This window comes from Oncorhynchus mykiss, chromosome 15 (assembly GCF_057628025.1).
Source record: "Oncorhynchus mykiss isolate SJ-2025 chromosome 15, ASM5762802v1, whole genome shotgun sequence".
Taxonomy (NCBI): Eukaryota; Metazoa; Chordata; class Actinopteri; order Salmoniformes; family Salmonidae; genus Oncorhynchus; species Oncorhynchus mykiss.
The window spans coordinates 13,652,501-13,680,000 of record NC_143036.1 but is presented as its reverse complement, the minus strand read 5'-3'; the positions used below and the strand labels follow the sequence as shown (position 1 = coordinate 13,680,000).

Sequence of the window (27,500 nt, the reverse complement as noted above, 5' to 3'; positions counted from 1 at the left end):
CTCTCTCGCTCTCTCTCTCTCTCTCTCTCTCTCTCTCTCTCTCTCTCTCTCTCTCAATTCAAGCAGCTTTATTGGCATGGGAAACATATGTTAACATTGCCAAATATAATATACAAATGTGAAATAAACAATAAAAATGAACAGTAAACATTACACTCACAGGAGTTCCAAAAGAATAAAGACATTACAAATGTCATATTATGTATATATACAGTGTTGTAACGATGTACAAATGGTTAAAGAACAAAAGGGAAAATAAATAAGCATAAATATGGGTTGTATTTACAACGGTGTGTGTTCTTCACTTTTTTTCACCTTTTTCTTGTAGCAACAGGTCACACATCTTGCTGCGGTGATGGCACACTGTGGTATTTCATCCAATAGATATGGGAGTTTATCAAAATCAGGTTTGTTTTCAAATTCTTTGTGAATCTTTGTAATCAGAGGGAAATATGTGTCTCTAATATAGTCATACATTGCGCAGGAGGTTAGGAAATGCATGTTGTGGGCAGTGAGCACATAGCCTGTCTTCTCTTGAGAGCCAGGTCTGCCTACGACGGCCTTTCTCAATAGCAAGGCTATGCTCACTGAGTCTGTACATAGTCAAAGCTTTCCTTAAGTTTGGGTCAGTCACAGTGGTCAGGTATTATGCCACTGTGTACTCTCTGTTTAGGGCCAAACAGCATTCTAGCTTGCTCAGTTTTTTTAGTCAATTCTGTCAAGTAATTATCTTTTTATTTTCTCATGATTTGGAAAGGTCTAATTGTGTTGCTGTCTGGGGACTGTTTGTGAACAGAGCCCCAGGACCAGCTTGCTCGTCTCTAGGTTCATCTCTCTGATGATGGCTTTCTCTCTCTCTCCATGTATGGGGAGATAATGTGCCATTCAACACTCTTAGACATGACTGCCTTACAGGAATGACACACATAAACAGAGATAATAATAAATAAAAAGCATTGTTTCATTATACTGCTTATAGCATATACACACACACTTTCAAATCCTTCTGATGACTAACACGACACATTTTGAATATTTTTCTGTCTCTAGTTTCACCCGGACCCTCTGCTCCTCCGAATCTCCTCTTATTGTCTTTCTCCCCCTCTTCTGCTTCCCATTTCATCTTTCCAACCATTGAGCTATAAGATCCTGAAAGCCAGTCTTTTAATTTTTCAGTGTTTGCCCCACAGACGGCGCTCTAAGCTTACTTGAGTGGCACATTGAAGGAGAATATTAGCATTGAAGACTATTATTCAGCCCGAGATCGCAACGTGAGTGGGAGTAGCTAGCTAGCGGATGTTGTTTTTATGGCGAGTAGTTTGCCAGCTAGTTTTAACATGTAGATAATAATAATGGAAAACAAATCAAACTTGCTATGCACATTGCAAACAGCCATGTCATAGTCACGTTTCCTCACTTAGCTGGCTAGATAAGTTAGCAAACTAGCTAGCAAGTTCGTTAGCTAGGTAACTAGCATGACAGGCTGTGCCTGCTGTACCTGCTTTCTAATTAAATGCCTGGCGCTAACAGGCTTTAAAACAGTTACAGAGTTTAATTGACTGTGATAGGAGAAACCTGAGGATGGATCAACAACATTGTAGTTACTCCACAATACTAATCTAATTGGCAGAATTAAATTAAGGAAGCCTGTACAGAATAAAAATATTCCAAAACATGTATCCTATTTGCAACAAGGCACTAAAGTAATACTGCAAACAAATTGGCAAAGCAATTCACGTTTTGCCCTAAATACAAAGTGTTATGTTTGTGTCAAATCCAATACAAAATATTACTGAGTACCACTGTCCATATTTTCAAGCATAGTAGTGGCTGCATCATGTTATGGGTATGCTTGGAATCGTGAAGGACTGAGGAGTTTTTCAGGATAAAAGAAACGGAATGTAGCTAAGTACAGGCAAAATACTAGGAAAACCTGGTTCAGTCTGCTGTCCCCCAGACACTGGGAGATGAATTCACCTTTCAGCAGGACAATAACCTAAAACACAAGGCCAAATCTACACTGGAGTTGATTACCAAGAAGACAGTCAATATTCCTGAATGGCCGAGTTACAATTTTGACTTAAAATATATGTCACGACCTCAAAATGGTTGTTTAGCAATCTGCTTATTCTCATTATTAAACTACCTTTCGGGCTGTGGCAGCCTCCAGTGGAAGGAATGACCCGGCGCTCCACATTCTATTCCCCAGTGGACTGTGCGAGGAGGTCCAGACGGAGTTGGCATGTCGGGATGACAATATTTCCTTTAACACTCTCATCGCGATGGCCACCCGTCTGGAAAATCTTCTTCTGGAGCGCCGGTGTCCACCTCGCCCCTCGCCTCTCTCCTTTGGTTGTCCTGAGGAAGAGCCTGAACCCATGGAGGTAGGGGCCACACACCTCTCTGCGGCAGGGCTGCATCGCCGGAGACAACTGGGGATCTGTGGCCAGGAGGGGCACCAGCTTCAGCGGTGTCCGGTGAGTCCCAACCCGGGGACCACTAGAGCAGAGGAGCGGCCCTGTGACCTTCCGTCTCCCAGGGTAGTCATAAGAATTATCATTGTTTTCCACCAAACCCTTTCTGGTTCCCATTTCACTGGCTGGCTGTCTCTCAAGTGTTGTCTCTACAGCTCTAGTGGACTCCAGTGCCACTGGGATCTTCATCGACCAGGCCCTCTCATCCTCCCTGAACTTAACTTCATACCTGCTCTCCTCTCCTGCCCTGGATACGCGACCATTGGGATCTGGCACAATTAAGTACATCACAGCACCACTCACCCTCACCGTGGGACGCATGCACCAGGACAGCCTTCCCTTCCTCATCACCACGGCACCCGTACACAAAGGAATCCTCGGTCTCCTGTGGCTGCAACTTGAGAATCACCGGAGGACCTGCCGGAGGACCTACTTTCCCGCATCCTGTGGATCCACATTGGTGGAGGGTCCTGTGAGTGCCCTCCAGCCTATCAATCTGTCCTCCCAAATCGTTGGTACCGTGTGTTGGGACGTAGATGTGGACATCCGCTCTGGAGAGGGATCCCGTTCCTGCTACCTGCCCTTCAGAGCGCATCAACAGTACCAGTCAAACGATTGGACACACCTACTCATTCAAGGGTTTTTCTTTATTTTTACTATTTTCTACATTGTAGAATAATAGTGGAGACATCAAAACTATGAAATAACACATATGGAATCATGTAGTAAACAAAAAAAGTGTTAAACAAATCAAAATATATTTAATATTTGAGATTCTTCAAACAGCCACTTCAAATAGCCACCCTTTGAACGTTTCTTCAAGTGCAGTCACAAAAACCATCAAGCGCAATAATGACTGGCTCTCATGAGGACCGCCACCAGAAAGGAAGATCCAGAGTTACCTCTGCTGCAGAGGATAAGTTCATTAGAGTTACCAGCCCCAAATAAATGCTTCACAGAGTTGAAATAACTGACTGCATGAATCAGGCCTTCATGGTCGATTTGCTGCAAAGAAACCACTACTAAAGGACACCAATAATAAGAAGAGACTTGCTTGCGCCAAGAAACACAATCAATGGACATTAGACCGGTGGAAATCTGTCCTTTGGTCTGATGCAGTGGCGGACTGGCCGTTGGGAGCCCCGGGACATTTCCCGGTGGCCTAAGGGTCGTTTTGGTCTGTCGTGAACAGTCAACTTGACCAGCGATAATATACAAGCGGGAATGAGTTGAAGGAGAATCCACGCATCAGGCATGATTCTCACTCTCTCGCTGCAGTGTCCCCGTCTCTCCGCGACGCTCATTGCAACCGTCTACCTGCTTCTCTACCAAAAACATTTTACACGCACGGCGAAATGGACGGTCAGAAAAGGAAAGGTGGAGCAGAGAGGGAGAGAATAAAAAAGGAAGGAAGTAAGGAACCAAGTCAGTCAAAAACACTAACTAAAACACACACACGACACCCAGCATGGTTAGCTAAGTAGCCTAGCTAATAATAGTGACACAATGGCCGGTAGGCTAAACAGTTTTACAGTGTGTTTTACAGGAATTACAGTGCCTTGTGAAAGTATTCGGCCCCCTTGAACTTTGCGACCTTTTGCCACATTTCAGGCTTCAAACATAAAGATATAAAACTGTATTTTTTTGTGAAGAATCAACAACAAGTGGGACACAATCATGAAGTGGAACGAGATTTATTGGATATTTCAAACTTTTTTAACAAATCAAAAACTGAAAAATTGGGCGTGCAAAATTATTCAGCCCCTTTACATTCAGTGCAGTAAACAGCCCCTTTACTTTCAGTGCAGCAAACTCCAATGTTGACCTAAATGACTAATGATGATAAATACAATCCACCTGTGTGTAATCAAGTCTCCGTATAAATGCACCTGCACTGTGATAGTCTCAGAGGTCCGTTAAAAGCGCAGAGAGCATGTCTGCCGACAAGAGCATGTTAGCAGAGCATTGAGAAGAGCAAGAAGCAGGTGGGAAGTAAAGGAAGAGGGTCCTTGGTAACTATGATGTCCAAAACAACAGCAAATAAAGTCATTAACGTCATCAGAATGTTGATTCAGCAGACAATTGCTGTTGAAGTGAGAAAGACAGGGATGTTCTCAATACAAATGGACACAACACAGGATTTAACATCCAAAGACCAGTGTGCAGTAGTTCCGTGATATGTCACTGATGTGGTCCTCGAGAGACTCATTGCGGTCAATGACTGTGAGTCATCAACTGGACAGTACATTGTGGACCTTATGAAACAGACCCTTGAGAAGATGGACATAGGTATCAAACAGTGTGTTGGTAATGCAACAGACAGAGAAGCTAATATGCAGGGACAATACAGGGGCTTCACTGCATTGCTCACAGAAGAGTCTCATAACCAAGTAACCATATGGTGTTACTCACATGTCCTCAACCTTGTGCTAACTGACACCACTAGGTGTGTTGTGGCAAGTGAATCCCTTTTCTCACTATTAATGACATTGCAGTGTTTGTTCGAGATTCCTACAAGCGCATGAAGCTATGGGAGGAAACCAGTGAGGACAGGAGACACAGACGGCTTGATGTAATTGGTGAAACACGCTGGTGGGCCAAAGACGAGGCCTTGAAGAAAGTATTTGGAAGCTTTGCAAAGCCTGACCGTGCACTTTACACGGATGTGGTCATCATTATGGAAAGAATTGAAAAGGATGTGACCATAAAACCTGCCACCCGAAGCAAGGCCCAAGGGTACAAGGATGCTCTCCTAAAGTGTGAGGTTTTTTTGAGCAGACGTCCCCTCTCTCTAAATACTTGCAAATAAGTGGCATGGATATCGTAACAGCACAGCACTTGGTGACGGCAGTAGACAACTTTGTTGAGTGAGCCAATGGCATTCTGGAAGAGCTGTGATGTCGAAGCTCAGACTGTTCTCCCAGAGAAGAGAACAACAAAAAGAGAAGAGAAAACCAGGTGAGTTGGCAGAAGACGAGCCCATTGCTAATGCAGACATGGATTACAAAATCAAGACCCACAATGTGGTACTGGTCACTGTTGTTGAAAGTATTCACTGACGTTATGCAGCAGATGCAGTGCTGTGTACAGATGTCTCCTGCATGAATCCTGAAGCATTTTCCTGAGATCAGAGAAAAGACAGCCATGAAGGAGCTCAGCAAATGCTTCCTGGAATTTGATGAACATGCCACTGTTGAGGCATTGCAGGCTGAACTGATCAGCCTTGCACAACAGTGGGAAAGCCTGAAACGGTCACCATTGGAGGAGTACAACACCAGGGCCACCCCTGCCAGTGATGAATCATGGGAAGGCTTTGATCATCCTGATGAAAGTGTGTAGTTGGTGAGCAGAAGTTGTTCCACATGTAAAACTGCCCGATATGCTGCTATCTTCTCCTCTCAGAAGAATCTGCTCACGGATGCGTATCACATCATTGGTTTGGGCTACAAGTTACTCCTCACCCTATCCATCACTCAGGTGGCTTGTGAGAGGACCTTCTCCACCCTGAGATTCGTGAAGAACCACCTAAGAACCTCCCTCACTCAAGAGAACCTTAAAGGGTTCATTTTGATTGTAACAGAGAAGGAGATTCTTAGGGGACTTGACAAAGATGATGTCATTGACAAAATGTCAGAGAGCAGTGAGTTACTGTGCCACCTACTGATTTACTAGTGGTAATTACTTACTGGTTACTCTGAAGTAGCTATGCTATGACTCTTCCTGAACAGGCTGACAAGGGTGAAAGAAAATTTGCTGTGAGTTAAAGCTTTTGTACAGAGGCATGTTTTTTGGACTTTCATATTATACTTGCAGTTATGTAGCCAATGTTCAATTTCATTGACTGAGTGTATAGATGTGTTTATTGTTGTGCTGTTTGCTTTATGGACACCAGTGAGTGAACATTGTAATCTACATTTTTTTGTAGAGGAGTGCTTTTTCAACTTTAGTATTATACATTGTTGTAGCTTACGTTCACATTCGGTGAATGTGTGTGTGTGAAGTGTTCTGATACTTTTGATACGCTGGAATATAAAGATAATCATTTGAGATAACTCTGTATATCTCATTTGCTTTTTAAAAAGTGTAGGCTAATGGTTTTGTGTGTCTAGCCTTGTACATTTGTATGTGTTATGATTGGTGTATTCCTAGTGAGTTTTTGAGGGTGCACCCATAGCCACAGCATACCTAGCAAAACTCAGTGTTCAGATAGGCTACTTGATGGTCAGTCCCAAATGTTTTGTAATGTGGATAACTTTCTTCCCAGATGAACATAGTGGCCAAATGTATAACTAGTTTGGTACCCGTTACATCAACAAATAGGGTTGGACTACAAAATTAGCTGTCTGGTGGTTTGCGTGAACAGGGTGGCCTGGGATGGAGTCAAATTCCTGGCCTGAATTATAGTTTCAGTCGGCCCCTGGTCTGATGAGTCCAAATTTGAGATTTTTGGTTCCAACCGCCGTGTCTGTGAGACACAGAGTAGGTGAACGTATGATCTCCGTATGTATGGTTCCCAAGGTGAAGCATGGAAGAGGAAGTGTGATGGAATGGGGGTGCTTTGCTGGTGACACTGTCTGTGATTTATTTAGAATTCAAGGCACACTTAACCAGCATGACTACCACAGAATTCAGAAGCGATACACCATCCCATTTGGTTTGGGCTTAGTGGGATTATCATTTGTTTTTCAACAGGACAATGACCCAACACACCTCCAGTCTGTGTAAGGGCTATTTGACCAAGAAGGAGAGTGATGGAGTGCTGCATCAGATGACCTGGCCTCCACAATCACCCGACCTCAACCCAATTGAGATGGTTTGGGATTAGTTGAACTACAGAGTGAAGGAAAAGCAGCCAACAAGTGCTCAGCATATGTGGGAACTCCTTCAAGACTGTTGGAAAAACATTCCAGGTGAAGCTGATTGAGAGAATGCCAAGAGTGTGCAAAGCTGCCACTATGTCAACTCCTGCACCGTATGTATCCAATCCAAATCTCCCTGGCGCGCTCCAGCAGGGAAACTACTTCCCCTTCCTGTGCCTAAGCGGACTTGGTCACATCTGTCCATAGACTTTGTAAATGATCTCTCCCTTTTTGATGGTTTTACAACCGCCACCGACGCGAGGCTCCAGCGTACTGTCCATCCTGGTGACCGCGTCTGGCACTCCACCAGGAAACTCCTGCTCCGCCTACCCTGCCGGAAGCTGAGCCCCTGGTTTGTGGGACCCTTCGGACACCCACGCGAGGCTCCAGCGCACTGTCCATCCTGGTGACCGCGTCTGGCACTCCACCAGGAAACTCCTGCTCCGCCTACCCTGCCGGAAGCTGAGCCCCTGGTTTGTGGGACCCTTCTGACACCCACGCGAGGCTCCAGCGCACTGTCCATCCTGGTGACCGCGTCTGGCACTCCACCAGGAAACTCCTGCTCCGCCTACCCTGCCGGAAGCTGAGCCCCTGGTTTGTGGGACCCTTCTGACACCCACGCGAGGCTCCAGCGCACTGTCCATCCTCGTGACCGCGTCTGGCACTCCACCAGGAAACTCCTGCTCCGCCTACCCTGCCGGAAGCTGAGCCCCCGGTTTGTGGGACCCTTCAAGGTCTTCTGAAGGATTAATAAGGTAACTTACCGTATACAATTCCCCACCAACTACCAGATCTCAACCTCTTTTCATGTTTCCCTCCTCAGGCCGGAAGCAAATGTGAAATAAGTGCACTCAGGCCTGAGCTTCCAGAAGGTCAAAGGTAATTACTTTAAGGAGCAGTTCTCTCTCTGTGGGTCCAACCCCAAGAAGTTGTGGAAAACGGTTACAGACCTGGAGAATAAACCCTCCTCCTCACAGCTGCCCATGTCCCTTAATTTTGATGATATGGTTGAGTTGAGTTCATTTTATTTTTACAGGGACAGTGCACATTAATCAACGTTTCAGTAAAAGTGTCGGTTTTAGCCAGCCGGCTAACTTTCAACCGCAGTCCCTGGGCAATAGCAACATAGGACAAGCAAGACATAGAATACAGACAGAGAAACATAGGACAAGCAAGACATAGCATACAGACAGAGCAACATAGGACAAGCAAGACGTAGCATACAGACAGAGCAACATAGGACAAGCAAGACGTAGCATACAGACAGAGCAACATAGGACAAGCAAGACATAGCATACAGACAGAGCAACACAGGACAAACAAGATGGAACATACAGACAGAGCAACATAGGACAAGCAAGACGTAGCATACAGACAAAGCAACATAGAACAAAAAGCAGCAAGACAAAATTCATAAAAGTGTTTCCACACCTCACAAGCTACAGACAACAGACATGGAAAGCAGCAACACACAGCTAGGAACCATGTTCACAAATCTGATTGACCTTTAGCCATGTCTTCAAGCCTTTTGTGAAAGTGTGATATGTGGCGCAGTTATGTGTGTCTGATTGCAGTGTATTCCAGACATGGGAAGCTCTCACAGAGAAAGTGGATTTACTAAAGGTGCTTTTCCTTAAGGGAACTATACAGTCACCTCTCATGGCAGACCTTGTGGATCTGCTGCCATATGTTTGGGTTTCCTGTTTAACAAAAATATTGAGTGGAGGGGGAGCCAGGCCATTTAGGATACTGAATATAAGACATGCGTCGGTGTATTGCACAAGATTTTCCCAACTCAGGGGCTCATGCTTTCTGAGGATGTAAGAGTGATGATGGCTATTGGGCTTCCTATCAAGCACTTTGAGAGCCTGTTTGTAGACAGACTGAATAGGTTTTCATGTTGTACAGCAAGCTTGGGCCCAACTAGTCAAGCAGTATGTTAAGTGGGGGAGTATCATAGATTTGAAGTACAGTTTTTCTACCTCTGTAGTCAAACAATTTCGTATACATCTGAAAATAGCTAGGTTAGATTTGGTTAATTGAATTACCTTTTTCACATGCTTTTTAAAAGAGAGGTTGGAATCAAGTATGATGCAAGGGACTTAAAATCGGATACCACCTGGAGCTTCTCCCCTGACACATAGACATCTGGCTCAGTAGCATCTGTTGCCCTCTTTGTGAAGAACATGCAAACAGTTTTTTTCACATTGAGATGCAAGTATTGAGAGCAAGAATATGCTGTTTCTGAGTGGTGTGCCAGAATGTTGGTCAGAACAGAACTGCAAAGAGACCCCCATCTTTGTTGTTTTTGTTGTTGCCTAAAATCCATTTGGAAATAAATCCAGATTGTGTATGAATTATGTTTTGAAAATACAAACTGGGCGAGATGATGAGTTTGGCCTCTGTTGTGTCCTTCAGTCTTAAAATGGCAGCTCTGCAGTTCCAGATGGGGTTACGTTGGTGTGTGTGTGTGTGTGTGTGTGTGTGTGTGTGTGACAAGGAAAGGGGCATTATTCCCTGTGGTATTAGTCTGCTGTACATCTTGCTAGGAAGGGAACTCAGCCATTCCTTCTACCTCACTGACTGCCACCAGCCCAGAACAGAGCAGGACAACCAGGAGTCATGGAAACCAGGAGTCGTGGAAACCAGGAGTCATGGTAACCAGGAGTCATGGAAACCAGGAGTCGTGGAAAACCAGGAGTCGTGGAAAACCAGGAGTCATGGAAAACCAGGAGTCGTGGAAAACCAGGAGTCATGGAAACCAGGAGTCATGGAAACCAGGAGGATTGGAAACCAAAGCAGTGACCAGGAGTAAGGAATACTATACTGCACTAAAGTCTTGTTCAGGAGGGCACAACATTGTGAATGTTGCAGATAGAAATGTCTTGTATAGAGCTGACATGAATCCCTATTATTCTACAGAGGAGCATGCCTGTTCTACATAACATATTTACATCTGAAGCAAAAGGTACCCATTGAACATGTTACAGAAACCAAACCAGACTAAAATGTGTGAAAACCCTGTCTGACAACAATAGACTTCTTCCACGACCTGGTGTCCTGGTGAAAAACAGTCTTCTAGTTCCCTCTAGTGGACACACAGAGCAACTACAATACATCTGTACAGATCCTGTTGCTGCTCTCTGAATAGGCCTACATTCTCTGCCAGGGCCAAGCAGACCTCTGTCAAATACACGTATGCGATGCCTGTACTCACCAAATACCTTCCCCAGGAACAATGTCTTGACCAGGTTGAGCTGTGTGTCTGATGCCTCTGGGAGAGAGTAGCTGACAGGGGGGTAGTGGTCCAACTGGAGATGAAGAGAGCATGAGGGAGAGAGAGAAGATCATGATGCAAACCACTGAACCATTTCCATAGTCAATCATCAACATCGTTGTGGATCTTTGTACAAACGGGCCTTCTCATATCCATAAAGCATCAAGCCATTGTAAATCCCTCAAGTCCTGTGACAATTAGAGAGGCTTTTGTCTCCCTCTTGTGGTTAGAAATGGACATGTCTGAAGTCATCATAGACTATGCTTGGACTGCGGAGAGAAGGTGTGTGTGTGTGTGTGTGTGTGCATACCTGTATGGTGATAGTCCTGTTGATTCTGGACATGTTGATAGTGTGTGGCTGTCCGTTGGCTAGGTTACGCTGGTCCACGTCTATGGTGAACGGCTCCTTGAGACCGCCCAGGTTATACCGCACCTGGAGAGTTCCTACACACACACACACACACACACACACACACACACGCACACACACGCACACACACGCACACACACGCACACACACGCACACACACACCCAATGAGAGACCTTACATAATGCATCTGCAACATACCTGAGAGGCAGAGCCCACGTGTCTGTGTGTGTGTGTTGATAAGTGTGTCTGTATGTGTCAGTGTCTCACCATTCTGCCGTAGCACCAGAGCCAGGTCTGTATGTGTCAGTGTCTCACCATTCTGCCGTAGCACCAGCCCCAGGTCTGTATGTGTCAGTGTCTCACCATTCTGCCGTAGCACCAGCCCCAGGTCTGTATGTGTCAGTGTCTCACCATTCTGCCGTAGCACCAGAGCCAGGTCTGTATGTGTCAGTGTCTCACCATTCTGCCGTAGCACCAGCCCCAGGTCTGTATGTGTCAGTGTCTCACCATTCTGCCGTAGCACCAGCGCCAGGTCTGTATGTGTCAGTGTCTCACCATTCTGCCGTAGCACCAGCGCCAGGTAGTCTTGTGTCTGTATGTGTCAGTGTCTCACCATTCTGCCGTAGCACCAGCCCCAGGTTGTCTTGTGTCTGTATGTGTCAGTGTCTCACCATTCTGCCGTAGCACCAGCGCCAGGTAGTCTTGTGTCTTGGAGCTGACGTACAGCAGTATAGCTGGTGTGTTGGACGTACTGAAGCTAAACGCTACTGCTTCTCCTGTCAGATTCACTTCCTGTGCAGTCAAAGGTTGGGCAAGGAACCTTGCGTCCTGATTGGCTGCCGCTGCCTCTGACAGGAAGTTGTATCTCACCAGAGTGCCCGCCTCAAAGAAGCCCCCCACATCTTAGAGAGAGGAGAGAACACATATACGCAGAAGGTCAACTGGTGGGGGCTTTACGGTGAAACGCTTGCTTACAAGCCCTTCCCAACAAAGCAGAGTTTCAAATAGTAACACAACAGGAATAAAATAAAATACACAAAAATGTAGCTATACGGCCAATGACATTGAGGGAGTATACCACATGTTCTATTTTCCCCTTTATTTAACCAGGTAGGCTAGTTGAGAACAAGTTCTCATTTACAACTGCGACCTGGCCAAGATAAAGCAAAGCAGTTCGGCACATACAACAACACAGAGTTACACATGGAATAAACAAAACATACAGTCAATAATACAGTAGAACAAAAGAAAACAAAAAGTCGATATACAGTGAGTGCAAATGAGGTAAGTTAAGGCAATAAATAGGCCATGGTGGCGAAGTAATTACAATATAGCAATTAAACACTGGAATGGTACATGGGGATGAGGTAGGCAGATAGATGGGCTGTTTACAGATGGGCTATGCACAGGTGCAGTGATTTGTGAGCTGCTCTGACAGCTGGTGACATCAGTCACTGGCTTCATTAATACGTGCATCGATGACATCGTCCCCATCCGTACGTACATGGAAGCCATGGATTACAGGCAACATCCGCACTGAGCTAAAGGCTAGAGCTGCTGTTTTAAAGGAGCGGGACTCTAATCCAGACGCTGATCAGAAATCCTGCCACGCCCTCCGACAAACCATCAAGCAGGCAAAGTGTCAATACAGGACCAAGATCGAATCCTACTACAACGGCTCGTCGGATGTGGCAGGGCTTGTAAACTATCACAGATTACAAAGGGAAACCCAGCAGAGAGCTGCCCAGTGACTCAAGCCTACCAGACGAGCTAAATACCTTTTCTACGCGCTTCGAGTCTAGCAACACTGAACTATGCATGAGAGCACTAACTGTTCTGGATGACTGTGTGATCACGCCCTCCGTAGTGGATGTGAGCAAGACCTTTAAACAAGTTAACATTCACAAGGCCGCAGGGGCCAGACGGATTACCAGGTCACGTACTCAGAACACGCGCTGACCAACTGGCAAGTGTCTTCACTGACATCTCCTTGACCCAGTCTGTAATTTCCAGCAGACCACCATAGACCCTGTGCCCAAGAACGCCAAAGTAACCTGCCTAAATTACTATCGCCCTGTAGCACTCACATCTGTAGCCATGAAATGCTTTGAAAGGCTGGTTGTGGCTCACATCAACACCAACATCTCAGACACCCTGGACCCACTCCAATTCACATACCGCTCCAACAGATCCACAGATGACACAATCTCTATTGCACACCACAATGCCCTTTCCCACCTGGACAAACGGAACAACTACGTGAGAATGCTGTTCATTGACTACAGCTCAGTGTTCAACACCATTGTGCCCTCCAAGCTCATCACTAAGCTAAGGACCCTGGGACTAAACACCTCCCTCTGCAACTGGATCCTGGACTTCCTGATGGGCCGCCCCCAGGTGGTAAGGGTAGACAACAATACATCCGCCATGGGGGACCCTCAGGGGTGTGTGTTTAGTCACCTCCGGTACTCCCTGTTCACCCATGACTGTGTGGCCACGCACGATTCCAACATCATCATTAAGTTTGCAGACGAAACAACGGCTGTAGGCCTGATCACCGACGACAATAAGACAACCTACATGGAGGAGGTCAGAGACCTGGCCGTGTGGTGCCAGGACAGCAACCTCTCCCTCAGTGTCAGCAAGACAAAGGAGCTGATCATGGACTACAGGAAAAGGAAGGCCGAACACACCTCCATCCCATCGAAGGTGCTGTTGTCGAGCAGGTCGAGAGCTTCAAGTTCCCCAGTGTCCATTCACACATATCAACACAGTCATGAAAAGGGCACGACAACACCTCTTCCCCCTCAGGAGGCTGAAAAGATTCGGCATGGCCCTCAGAACCTCAACATAATTCTACAGCTGCACCACTGAGCGCATCTTGACTGGCTGTATCACCGCTTGGTATAGTAAGTGCTAGGCATCCGACCACAACGTGCAACAGAGGGTAGTGCGTACGATAAGGTATTTGAGGTAGATATGTACATGAAGGCAGAGTAAAGTGACTATTCTTGATACACAAGGGAAACTGTGGAGCGTGAAAAAACATTCTTTAACCCGTCTCCTCCCCTTCATCAGCACTGATTGAAGTGGATTCAACAAGTGACATCAATAAGGGATCATAGCTTATACCTGGATTCACCTGGTCAGTCTGTGACATGGAAAGAGCATGTTTTGTATATTCAGGGTATATGGTGCGGATATAAAGTCTGGTGAGTGTATGTAGGGTCAGTGCAGATAGTGTTGCAGATAGTTTGGGTACCATTCATTTACTATTTTGCAGTCTGGCTTTTTAGCAGTCTTATGGCTTGGGGTAGAAGCTGTCTCGGCCCTAGTGTACTGGGCTGTCCGCACCACCCTGTCTAGCGCTTTGCGGTCGAGGGCGGTGCATTTCCATACCAAGCGGTGATGCAGCCAGTCAAGATGCTCTCGATGGTGCAGCTGTAGGACTTGTTGAGGATCCATGCTAAATCTTTCAGCCTCCTGAGGGGGAAGAGGCGCCGCCGTGCCCTCTTCACGACTGTGTTGGTGTGTGTGGACCATGTTAAGTCCTCAGCAATGTGGACGCCAAGGAACTTGAAGCGCTCTTCCTTCTTCCTCCTATAGTCCACGATCAGCTCCTTGGTCTTACTGACATTGAGGGAGAGGTTGCTATGTTTGTAACTAGAGGCAGCAGAGATGCTGATGAGAATAGAACATCACCCTCTGTTGTAAGTGGTGTGTGTGTGTGTTGTTCACAGTCATAGTTGTCTGTCTGTGACCCCATGGAAAGGCAGTACAGTAGCAGCAGAATGAAACAGTCCTGATAATAATATTCTACCTATTCTACCAGGTGTAAATAGGGATATAATGGAAATACGCTTTCGCAATTATGACTGATAATAATATTCTTATTCATATTATGACTGCACTCATATGACACAGACAGGAGAACAGAGGGAGCAGGGGGAGAGGATCCTCTGGAGTATCTGAAGGGTATAACACACACTCACGTGTAGATAAATAAACACTCATGCACACACTAGTTTCCATTACATTCAATACCTCATTTTCAGTTCACACACACACACACAACACTGGGGAGGTCCTTTCATGTCAGCTACTTTGCATATTCCTGTTTTATGTTTTCTATTCCCACATGCTGTCATCTGACACATACTCCCAGTGTCGTCACCCCCGACTGGCGTAAAACACAGGAAAACAAGCTTAAGTTTAGGAAACAAATGAATTCATGTGTCAACTTTCTTGCTATGAAGTCTCACTGCGACTGAGAGAAACCAACTCTTACTTCCGAGTAAATGTTGCCGTTCCCCCGTAAACAAAGGCTGCTGGTTACACCGTCCAATAGCATAGCAGTAATTTCAGGGTTTAGCGATTAGCTCTCACCTTTGGTGCAGAAGGGTCCGTCGTATGCCGTGGCAGTGCAGTCACAGGAGTAGCCATTATATTTCTCCACACACTTTCCTCCGTTCCTGCAGTACATCCCATAACTGGTACAATGACCCTGACAGCCTGGCTTTACACCTGGAGTTACCTAGAGAGAGAGAAAGGGATAGAGATGGAGAGAGAGAGATGGAGAGAGAGGGATGGAGATGGAGAGAGATGGAGAGAGAGGGATGGAGATGGAGAGAAAGATGGAAGGAGAGATGGAGAGAGAGGGATGGAGATGGAGAGAGAGAGATGGAAAGAGAGATGGAGAGAGAGGGAGGGAGATGGAGAGAGATGGCGAGAGAGAGATGAAGAGAGAGAGATGGAGAGAGAGAAAGGGAGAGAGAGATAGCGAGAGAGATATGGAGAGAGATGGAAATGGAGAGAGAGATGGAGAGAGAGGGATGGGGAGAGAGATGGAGAGAGAGATGGAAATTGGATAGAGAGATGGAGAGAGAGAGATGGAAATTGGGAGAGAGAGAAGGAGGAGAGATGGAGAGAGAGATGGAAATGGGGAGAGAGAGTAGGGGGAGAGATGGAGAGAGAGATGGAAATGGAGAGAGCAATAGGGAGAGAGGGAGATGGAGAGAGAGAGACAGAGAGAGAGAGATAGGGAGAGAGAGATACCGAGAGAGGGAGATATGGAAATGGAGAGAGAGGGAGGGAGAGAGAGAGGTGGAAATGGAGAGAGATAGGGAGAGAGAGAGAGATAGGGAGAGATAGAGAGATGGAAATGGAGAGAGCAATAGGGAGAGAGAGATGGAGAGAGAGAGAGAGAGGGAGAGAGAGAGATGGAAATGGAGAGAGAGACAGGGAGAGAGAGAGAGATAGGGAGAGTTTGACTTTTGGATGCTCTTCATTTGCGTTAGTAAAGAGAACAACTTGATGTATTTTTAGATGATGAAATAAAGGAAATCAATCAACCAATCGTCACCTTGGCCCTCTCTTCAAGGTCAAGGGTCACACCATTCATCCTGAGGGAGCGAATGCATCCCAGAAACCCCCTCTGACCTCCTGCTGCACCTAGAGACAGCGAGAGAGAGAGAAGAGAGAGAACATAGAGAGAGAGAGAGAACAAAGAGAGATAAGATGAATTTTGTGCTAGGAATAGAGATAATTACCCTCGAGGTTGAGCTTGGGGCATATATGACTGTTGATGGTCACAGTGAATTAACAGGCTAGAGGAGAGGCGCTCCAGCCCTATTTAACCTCACCTTGGCACTTAATTGATATATTAGTGCGGCTGATTGGCTGGAGATGTCACACACCCATTTAGCCAGATCAACATCAGGCAGACATTGTGGCCCTCCAGGACTGGAGTTGCCCACCATTCAAGTCGTGTGCCAGTGTGTGTTAATGTGTGTGTGTGTGTGTGTTAATGTGTGTGTGTGTTTTAATGTGTGTGTGTGTGGTGCACTCCTGGCCTCATTCTGGCTGCCTCCATAGGTAAATGACTCTGTAATGATGTACTAATGAACTAGCATATTATATTCATTAGGACAGCACTGTTTAGGGGGAGACCCCCACTTTCCACTTTCACCCCCCCCCCCCCCCCCCCCCCCACACACACACCCTCACACACAATATCCAGTAGAATACCTTCCCTCTCTGAGCCACACAGTGCATACCAAGGCCAGGAGAGACATTAGCAAGCATGGTCACAGACCAGAAGACCCACCAGTGGCCCTGCATGAAATGGAAAAGACTGCATGGACATAAACTGAAAGTCATCAACTATAGCTATATGTATATTATACATCTGTTTCTATACTGACAAACATATACACGCAACATGCAACAATTTCATAGATTTGAATGAGTTACAGTTCATAGAAGGAAGTCACTCAATTGAATTAAATTCATTAGGCCCTAATCTATGGATTTCACATGACTTGGGACCAGGCCCACCCACTGGGGAGCCAGGCCCAGCCAATCAGAATGAGTTTTTCCTCACAAAAGGGCTTTGTTACAGACAGAAATACTCCTCAGTTTCATCAGCTGTCCGGGTGACAGATTCTCTAAAACAATGTTGGAGGTGGCTTATGGTAGAGAAATTATCATTCAATTATCTGCCAACAGCTCTGGTGGACATTCCTGCAGTCAGCATGCCAATTGCACGCTCCCTAAACTTGAGACATCTGTGGCATTGTGTTGTGTGATAATACTGCACACTTTAGAGTGGCTTTTTATTGTACCCAGCACAAGGTGCACCTGTGTAATTATCATGCTTTTTAAAATCAGTTTCTTGATATGCCACACCTGTCAGGTGGATGGATTATCTTGGCAAAGGAGAAATGCTCACTAAAAAGGATGTAAACAAATTTGTGCTCAAAATTCGAGAGAAATAAGCTTTATGTGCAAATGGAACATTTCTGGGATCTTTCATTTCAGCTCATGAAACATGGGACCAGCACTTTACATGTTGGGTTTATATTTTTGTTCAGTATATTCACACGTTAATGTTACCTACTGTCTTTGCAGGTCAATGAAGCAGGCTTCCCTGTGAGAGTTGCATCACAAACACCGTGTCACACACACACACACATAACACACACATGCAGCGACCGAGCCAGTCACACACACACACATAACACACACATGCAGCGACCGAGCCAGTCACACACACGGTGAGACGAGGAGATGCAACAAATAACAAAGAGAAACAAAGAGAAAAATAACAACATGAAAAACATGCAGAAAAGGTATGAAATAATGCAATACAATATCAACATTTAAAATATAACTCATTACCAAATAATATCACACGTAAATAACCCAAATCATGTAGGAACCACCTAGGTGAGATATCCGGCTGTTTTTCCCCCTGTACCTCTGTGTTTAAACACCCGTTTTAGAATGCAAATCACACCCACTGTAGATCCCATCTGAGCCTGATTCAATTTCCCCCGACCAGGCAAATACCCTCACTGCTCTGACACATGCTGATGATCTGCTAGAGAGACACCGTCAGGAGTTTCATAGTGCTCCTCTCTGATCCAACATAAACTAATAGGTCCCATGGCTGTATGGAGGTGATGGAAGAACTGATTGGGTTTAGTTGATGATCTGATGTCGATTAGATTGATAGATTGATCCCCGAGGGGTTATTCAGCGAGTTGGTTCCCTGAAACCTACTATACATGCAGATGAGATAGCCAAACTATGAGTTGTATCAGTCTTTATAAGCTGTTATTAAAGTTTCCTATCACAAATCAATATGTGCCTGTATGGCTGTGTGGTTAACGGTGGCATATGAAGATCGATTCTATTTACTTTAATTCGATTCAATTCAATACAACTTTATTAATCCCCTCTGGCAATTCAGGAAGCTGCAGTGTGATAATGTTCTTCCATCCAATCTGCCAAAAACTGATGAGATGATGGAATTTGGAATGTCTTATTGGAATTCAGAACTATCAGATTTTGGAATGTCTGATTGGAATTGAGAAGTGTCTCAACGGAAAATAACTTTTCAGAGTCAGAGAGAGAAAGGAAGGAAGGAAAGATAATTTAATTCAAACTCAGCAGTTTTTCTCTCCATCCTAAATCCAGTTTCATTCCTGTCGTCAGTGTTAAAGTATTGGCAGGTCAGCAGGCTGAGACAGAGGAGTGAAAGGAACAGATAAAGACCAGCCATTCAGCTCTTTAACTTCTGGTCTCCTCTGCTGCTAATGACCTTCACAGTCTTTGTGTCGAGAAGAGAGGGAGCGGAGGAAACAATCCAAATATCACAATGTACATGCATAGCCATTCTGTGTGTCATAACGAGGACCTAATCCATTGTCTCTGTGTGCTGTTGAAAAGTCTTAATCCTCTGTTACTGTTAATACTCTAACACAGTCATAAAGATTAAGAGTCAGGACTAAGTGAATTAGGTTAGTTGTACTCACATAATTCCTTTAACTTTGTTAACATCAGCCGTGTGTGTGTGTGAAACAGTGTGATATCTGATGAAACCTCAAGAGCTTATCTTCATTATCCCCATTCGTGTCAAAGCTTCAGAGAACCTACTTTGGGAAACATAAAGAAACTGTGGCTCTTACTAATTTATTTTACCTTTATTTAACTAGGCAGGTCAGGTAAGAACAAATTCTTATTTTCAATGACAGCCTAGGAACAGTGGGTTAACTGTCTTGTTCAGGGGCAGAACAATGTATTTCTGCCTTGTCAGCTTGGGGATTTGATCTAGCAACCTTTTGGTTCCTGGCGCAACACTCAAACCACTAGACTACCTGCCATTATACTGGCACAAACTATATCACCAAATTATTTCATTTTGTAAAGTAAAAATATTGGCAATACTGTTGAATGAAATTAAAACGTAGCATAGTATTGCACTCTTTTTCTGTTGGTGTGTGAGCGTGCATGTGTGTATGTGTGTGTGTGTGTGTGTGTGTGTGTGTGTGTGTGTGTATGTGTGTGTCTTTCTCTTACCCACATAAAGCTGACTAAACAGCTCTAGTCTTGTGTGTCCCTGTGGAGGGGCGGGACGAGTTTCCCTATAGTTCAGATCCAGCTGTAGCACCGCCTCCTTCACGTTCCGCTCCGCCATCACACGATGCCATTGGTCATCGTTGAGGGGCGTGGCTGAATGGACGGCCAACTCCACGGGACCGTTCCCCACATCAAAGGAGAACGAGACAACAGTAGGAGCTTGAGAAGAGGAAGACAACGTTAATCGGCACCATGTCCACAAACGACCAACCACATTGAATCTATTTATTTCAATGCATAAAGTACCTTTGGTTTATAATAGTCAACATTTTTCATCTCATAAGTCATTGTTTTCCAGTTGTCCTCCCTGAAATTCTACAGTTCGATATCTAGTAATGTCTCATTATTTATGTAGTCTTTGAACTTATAGATTTCAGCTTTACTGTGAATATGATTGCACTCAGTGTTTGATGGCTAATTCACCAAAAGCTAATTCAAAAGCTAATTCACCAAAAGATTGATAAACACACACCCACGCACACACACGCATACACACACACGCACACAAGATGAAAGAGAGAAGTGTGTGTGTGAGTGTGTGTGTGTGTAGAGGAGTGTGTGTGTTGGTAGAGGTGTGTGACTGTGTGTGCGTGTGTGCGTGTGTGCGTGTGTGTGTGTGTGTGTGTGTGTGTGTGTGAGTGTGTGTTTGTGTGTGTGTTTGTGTGTGTGTGTGTGTGTTTGTGTGTGTGTGTGTGTGTGTGTGTGTGAGTGTGTGTGCATAAACATGCCACTAGCCACCTGTTCAGTCCAGATGTTACAACCTAAAGGATGTGTGTGAGTTACTCTCCCTTCTCCCCTCTCAATCACACACTGATCACCAATGTTATAACCAATGTTATAATCTCCTTTTTCTCTCCCTCCAGAAACAACAGAGTCAGTTTAGCCTCTGTTAGCTGAGTGAAACACAGTCAAACACAGAGTCTAAAAACAGACTAACTAATCTCCCTCTTCTCTCCCTCCAGAAACAACAGAGAGTCAGTTTAGCCTCTGTTAGCTGAGTGAAACACAGTCAAACACGGAGCCCCAGTGTGAAAACAGACTAACTAATCTATTGTGGGCCTGAGCACGACTTGGACAAACTCCAACAAATCTCCCTCTTCTCTGTCTCCATCTCTCCCTCTATCCCATCCCCCGCAACATCTCTCCTTCTCTGTCTCCATCTCTCCCTCTATCCCATCCCCCACAACATCTCTCCTTCTCTGTCTCCATCTCTCCCTCTATCCCATCCCCCACAACATCTCTCCTTCTCTGTCTCCATCTCTCCCTCTATCCCATCCCCCACAACATCTCTCCTTCTCTGTCTCCATCTCTCTCTCTATCCCATCCCCCACAACATCTCTCCTTCTCTGTCTCCATCTCTCCCTCTATCCCATCCCCCGCAACATCTCTCCTTCTCTGTCTCCATCTCTCTCTCTATCCCATCCCCCACAACATCTCTCCTTCTCTGTCTCCATCTCTCCCTCTATCCCATCCCCCACAACATCTCTCCTTCTCTGTCTCCATCTCTCCCTCTATCCCATCCCCCACAACATCTCTCCTTCTCTGTCTCCATCTCTCCCTCTATCCCATCCCCCACAACATCTCTCCTTCTCTGTCTCCATCTCTCTCTCTATCCCATCCCCCACAACATCTCTCCTTCTCTGTCTCCATCTCTCCCTCTATCCCATCCCCCACAACATCTCTCCTTCTCTGTCTCCATCTCTCTCTCTGTCCCATCCCCCACAACATCTCTCCTTCTCTGTCTCCATCTCTCTCTCCCTCTATCCCATCCCCCACAACATCTCTCCTTCTCTGTCTCCATCTCTCTCTCTATCCCATCCCCCACAACATCTCTCCTTCTCTGTCTCCATCTCTCTCTCTATCCCATCCCCCACAACATCTCTCCTTCTCTGTCTCCATCTCTCCCTCTATCTCATCCCCCACAACATCTCTCCTTCTCTGTCTCCATCTCTCCCTCTATCCCATCCCCCACAACATCTCTCCTTCTCTGTCTCCATCTCTCCCTCTATCCCATCCCCCACAACATCTCTCCTTCTCTGTCTCCATCTCTCCCTCTATCCCATCTCCCACAACATCTCTCCTTCTCTGTCTCCATCTCTCTCTCTATCCCATCCCCCACAACATCTCTCCTTCTCTGTCTCCATCTCTCCCTCTATCCCATCCCCCACAACATCTCTCCTTCTCTGTCTCCATCTCTCCCTCTATCCCATCCCCCACAACATCTCTCCTTCTCTGTCTCCATCTCTCCCTCTATCCCATCCCCTGCAACATCTCTCCTTCTCTGTCTCCATCTCTCCCTCTATCCCATCCCCCACAACATCTCTCCTTCTCTGTCTCCATCTCTCCCTCTATCCCATCCCCCACAACATCTCTCCTTCTCTGTCTCCATCTCTCCCTCTATCCCATCTCCCACAACATCTCTCCTTCTCTGTCTCCATCTCTCTCTCTATCCCATCCCCCACAACATCTCTCCTTCTCTGTCTCCATCTCTCCCTCTATCCCATCCCCCACAACATCTCTCCTTCTCTGTCTCCATCTCTCCCTCTATCCCATCCCCCACAACATCTCTCCTTCTCTGTCTCCATCTCTCCCTCTATCCCATCCCCTGCAACATCTCTCCTTCTCTGTCTCCATCTCTCCCTCTATCCCATCCCCCACAACATCTCTCCTTCTCTGTCTCCATCTCTCCCTCTATCCCATCCCCCACAACATCTCTCCTTCTCTGTCTCCATCTCTCCCTCTATCCCATCCCCCACAACATCTCTCCTTCTCTGTCTCCATCTCTCTCTCTATCCCATCCCCCACAACATCTCTCCTTCTCTGTCTCCATCTCTCCCTCTATCCCATCCCCCACAACATCTCTCCTTCTCTGTCTCCATCTCTCCCTCTATCCCATCCCCCACAACATCTCTCCTTCTCTGTCTCCATCTCTCTCTCTATCCCATCCCCCACAACATCTCTCCTTCTCTGTCTCCATCTCTCCCTCTATCCCATCCCCCACAACATCTCTCCTTCTCTGTCTCCATCTCTCCCTCTATCCCATCCCCCACAACATCTCTCCTTCTCTGTCTCCATCTCTCCCTCTATCCCATCCCCCACAACACCTCTCCTTCTCTCTCCATCTCTCCCTCTATCCCATCCCCCACAACATCTCTCCTTCTCTGTCTCCATCTCTCTCTCTGTCCCATCCCCCACAACATCTCTCCTTCTCTGTCTCCATCTCTCCCTCTATCCCATCCCCCACAACATCTCTCCTTCTCTGTCTCCATCTCTCCCTCTATCCCATCCCCCGCAACATCTCTCCTTCTCTGTCTCCATCTCTCCCTCTATCCCATCCCCTGCAACATCTCTCCATCTCTCTCTCTAGCCCATCCCCCGCAACATCTCTCCTTCTCTGTCTCCATCTCTCCCTCTATCCCATCCCCCGCAACATCTCTCCTTCTCTGTCTCCATCTCTCCCTCTATCCCATCCCCTGCAACATCTCTCCATCTCTCTCTCTAGCCCATCCCCCGCAACATCTCTCCTTCTCTGTCTCCATCTCTCCCTCTATCCCATCCCCCACAACATCTCTCCTTCTCTGTCTCCATCTCTCCCTCTATCCCATCCCCCACAACATCTCTCCTTCTCTGTCTCCATCTCTCCCTCTATCCCATCCCCCGCAACATCTCTCCATCTCTCTCTCTATCCCATCCCCCGCAACATCTCTCCATCTCTCTCTCTATCCCATCCCACGCAACATCTCTCCTTCTCTTAACAAAAGAAAAAAGGACAGGGACACACACCTCACCCTTGAGAGAGTGCTTTGAAAGATGAGAGGCAGAATGGCTGAAAGATGAGAGGCAGAACGGCTGAAAGATGAGAGGCAGAAATAAATGATTTCTACTCCGACAAAATTAATGCTCATTCACAACTCGGAATCACACATGAATATTCAACAACATCTTTTCAGAGAGAAATGGAGAGACAGAGAAAGACATGCCAGCTGGTGGAGGAGGTGTGTAAAGTGTATGTCCTAAGTAGGTGTTATACAGTATTAGTAAGCCAAGATATCTGACGTGCTTCCCCCCAGGTGTCACAGCCTGATCTTTTTCGTCTTTGTGCTGGTCTCCTCCCCAATCCAGGTGTCGCCCATCTTACCCATTATCCCCAGTGTATTTATACCTGTGTTCTCTGTTTGTCTGTTGCCACTGAAAAGCAGGGCCCACCTAGCTTGCCTGGAATTGAGAAGCTTGGCGGTGCGGAGATATTCCAGGTTCTTATGGTCGGTCCACACAATGAACGGATGTTCCGCCCCCTTCAGCCAGTGCCTCCACTCCACCAATGCCATCTTCACCGTGAGAAGCTCACGATTCCCCACATCGTAGTTCCTCTCTGTGGCGTTGAGGCGTTTGGAGAAGAAGGCGCAGGGATGTAACTTGAGGTGCAGGGCAAAGTTTTGGCCTCCACCACGAACTGGCGGGACGGGTCAGGATGAACCAAGATGGGAACTGTGGTGACATGGTATTTGAGATCTCGGAACGCCCGGTCAGTAGCTGGGAACCACGTGAACGGAACCTTGGGAGTGGTGAGTGCAGACAGTGGGAGGCCAGGGTGCTGTACCCCTGGATAAAGCAACGATACAAGTTGGCGAATCCCAGGAAAAATTGCAGCTGCACCCTGGACGTAGGCTGGGGCCAATTCACCACCACTCCCACCTTCCCGGGATCCATCTGTACACTCCCTGCAGCGATGATGTAATCCAGGAAGGAGATGGTGGAGCAAAGGAGTCCGCACTTCTCTGATTTCACAAAAAAATGGTTCTCCAGGAGGCATTGGTGAACCTGCCAGACGTGGAGCACATGTTCTCGGGTGGAGCGGGAGAATACGAGGACTGAGAACGTCACTGAGAACATCATTAACTAGAGCCTGGACCACAGCTGGTGCATTGGTAAGGCCAAATGGCATGACCAGATACTCATAGTGACCACTGGCCATGTTGAAGGCAGTCTTCCACTCGTCCCCTTCCCGTATCCACACAAGGTGGTAGGCGTTCCGTAGGCCCAGCTTGGAGAACACGGTGGCACCCTGGAGCGGCTCGAGGCCGAGGAGATTCGTGGTAGGGCCCACCTAGCTTGCCTTTGTCTCCACACCCCTATGGTTGTCGCAATCTTCCCCATTATCCCCAGCGTATTTATACCTGTGTTCTCTGTTTTTCTGTTGCCAGTTTGTTTTGTTTGTCAAGCCTACCAGCGTTTCCCCCCTTGCTCCAGTCTGTTTCTAGTTCCTGTTTTCTATTTTTCCCAGTTTTGAGTATTCTGCCTGCTCTGACCCTGAGCCTGCCTGCCATTCTATACCTTTTGGACTCTGATCTGGATTACTGACCTCTGCCTGGTCTTGACCTGTCGTTTTGGCTGCCCCCTGTTCGAGTAATACGCTTTTGTTACTTCGACACTGTCTGCATCTGGGTCTTCCCTAAAACGTGATACCAGGTAGCTGGTATACATTACTACTAAACACTGTGCCACAAAATGGTGGGTGGATGAGGTTAGTTGCCCCCATTAAACCTAAAGCTCTTTGAAATTGCTGAAATGTAATTTGTCATCCATCATCAAATTGACAGCCACTCTGGTTAAATAGCCGTCTCGTCGTAAAAGAACTGTGGTTAAATTTGATCCCCAGGAATTTAACATTCTCAATCTGAATCCGATTGAATGGCCATTTAGACATTTAATTTGAGTCATTAGAGCATAGGCACATAAAGCATATGACATGTCAATCATCTCTTAAAAGCCACATAGAGAACTAAGGGGAAACTGTCTCAGAAAAGTTTTACAGTCTGAACAGAAACTTCAGATGTTTCATACAGTGCAGGAAGGGTGGAGGGTTGTAGAGGGAAAAGGGAGAAACGAAAACAGATGAAAGAGAGAGAGAACGTCCTCCTGAAAATACAGAGAGGTCAATGAAAGGAGAAACATGGGAAGAAGAAGAAGCCACGGAACAAAAGACGGCCAAAAGAGAGAAAAAGGTCCAGTAACTAACATTTGAGTTCGAGGCGTATGAAGTCAGTGTTGCCGAGGTTTTCCAGGAACACCCCGTAGGGAGCGCTGGTCTTGAAGTAGAAGGAGATGTCTGCGCTGGTCTCTCCCTGGAAGGTGGAGAAATGCAGGTAGGAGGAGGGCGTGGTGAACGACGCCGCGTTCCAGTAGTTATCTGGGAAAAAGCAGAGGAAACGCAGAGAGATAGAAGAGGAGAAAGAGACACAGAGAATGTCAGATGACCTTTGTACGAACAAAAGCTCATGGCACGGGGTTCAGCTTTTCAATTAATCTCTCTCTTTCTCTCTCTCTGTCTCGCTCTGTTTCTCTCTGTCGCTCTCTCTCTTTCTCTCTCTGCATATTTTTGGCAGGAGGAGGGGGAAGATGATAAAGAAGGAAAAGAGGAGAGGACAGATAATGTGAGAGAGAAAGAGAGAGAAAGAGCATGTATGTTATCGATTCAGTGAGATCTATGTGAAGCTCCAAAAGGCCGGTCTCTTCACACAGAGACACGAGACTGTGACTGTGTATGTGTGTGTGGTGGCAGATGCATCTGTCACTTCCAGCCGTGCCCTGAATAACATTAAATCTCTCTCCCTCACCCTTCTCTGTCCCGCTCCCCTCGCTTTTATCTCGCTCTCTTTCCCTCCTCTCTCGGTTTCCGTTTCTCTCTCTCTCTCGGATTCCCACTATCTCTGTCCCCAACTCTCTCTCTCTCCCTCTCTCTCTCTCTCTCTCTACTCTCTCTCTCTCTCTCTCTCTCTCTGTCCCCCCTCTCTCTCTCTCTCTGTTCCCCCCCCTCTCTCTCTCTCTCTCGGTTCCTCTCTCTCTCTCTCTCTCTCTTTCTCTCTGTCCCCCCCCCCCTCTCTCTCTGTTCCCCCCCCCTCTCTCTCTCTCTCTCTCTCGCTCTCTCTCTCTCTCTCTCGGTTCCCCTCTCTCTCTCTGTTCCCCCCCCCCCCCCTCTCTCTCTCTCTCTCTCGGTTCCCCTCTCTCTCTCTGTTCCCCCCCCCCTCTCTCTCTCTCTCTCTCTCTCTCTCTCTCTCTCTCTCTGTCCCCCCCCTCTCTCTCTCTCTCTGTTCCCCCTCTCTCTCTCTCTCTCTCGCTCTCTCTCTCTCTCTCTCTCTCTCTCTCTGTCCCCCCCCCTCTCTCTCTCTCTCTCTCTGTTTCCCCCCTCTCTCTCTCTCTCTCTCGGTTTCCCTCTCTCTCTCGCTCTCTCGGTTTCCTTCTCTCTCTCTCTCTCTCTCTCTCTGTTCCCCCCCTCTCTCTATCTGTTCCCCCCCTCTCTCTCTCTCGGTTTCCCTCTGTCTCTCTGTTCCCTCCCCCCCTCTCTCTCTCCCTCTCTCTCGGTTTCCCACTATCTCTGTCCCCCCCTCTCTCTCTCTCCCTCTCTCTCTCTCTCTCTCTCTCTCTCTCTCTCTCTCTCTCTGTCCCCCCCTCTCTCTCTCTCTCTGTTCCCCCCCCTCTCTCTCTCTCTCTCTCGGTTCCTCTCTCTCTCTCTCTCTCTCTCTTTCTCTCTGTCCCCCTCTCTCTCTGTTTTCTCCCCTCTCTCTCTCTCTCGGTTCCCCTCTCTCTCTGTTCCCCC

General features: G+C 46.7%; 1 protein-coding gene across 1 annotated transcript in view; it reads right to left on the bottom strand.

Moving 5' to 3' along the window:
- LOC110515947 (contactin-associated protein-like 2) overlaps nucleotides 1-27,500 on the bottom strand; it is a 304,164-nt gene that overhangs the window by 28,874 nt on the left and 247,790 nt on the right. The window contains exons 18-24 of the mRNA XM_036943719.2: nucleotides 25,923-26,093; nucleotides 19,844-20,062; nucleotides 16,344-16,432; nucleotides 15,368-15,515; nucleotides 11,653-11,883; nucleotides 10,921-11,054; nucleotides 10,551-10,644 (exon numbers count right to left, since the gene is read on the bottom strand). Of these exons, the coding sequence (XP_036799614.2) occupies nucleotides 10,551-10,644; nucleotides 10,921-11,054; nucleotides 11,653-11,883; nucleotides 15,368-15,515; nucleotides 16,344-16,432; nucleotides 19,844-20,062; nucleotides 25,923-26,093 (1,086 nt within the window). The remainder of the gene's footprint in view (nucleotides 1-10,550; nucleotides 10,645-10,920; nucleotides 11,055-11,652; nucleotides 11,884-15,367; nucleotides 15,516-16,343; nucleotides 16,433-19,843; nucleotides 20,063-25,922; nucleotides 26,094-27,500) is intronic.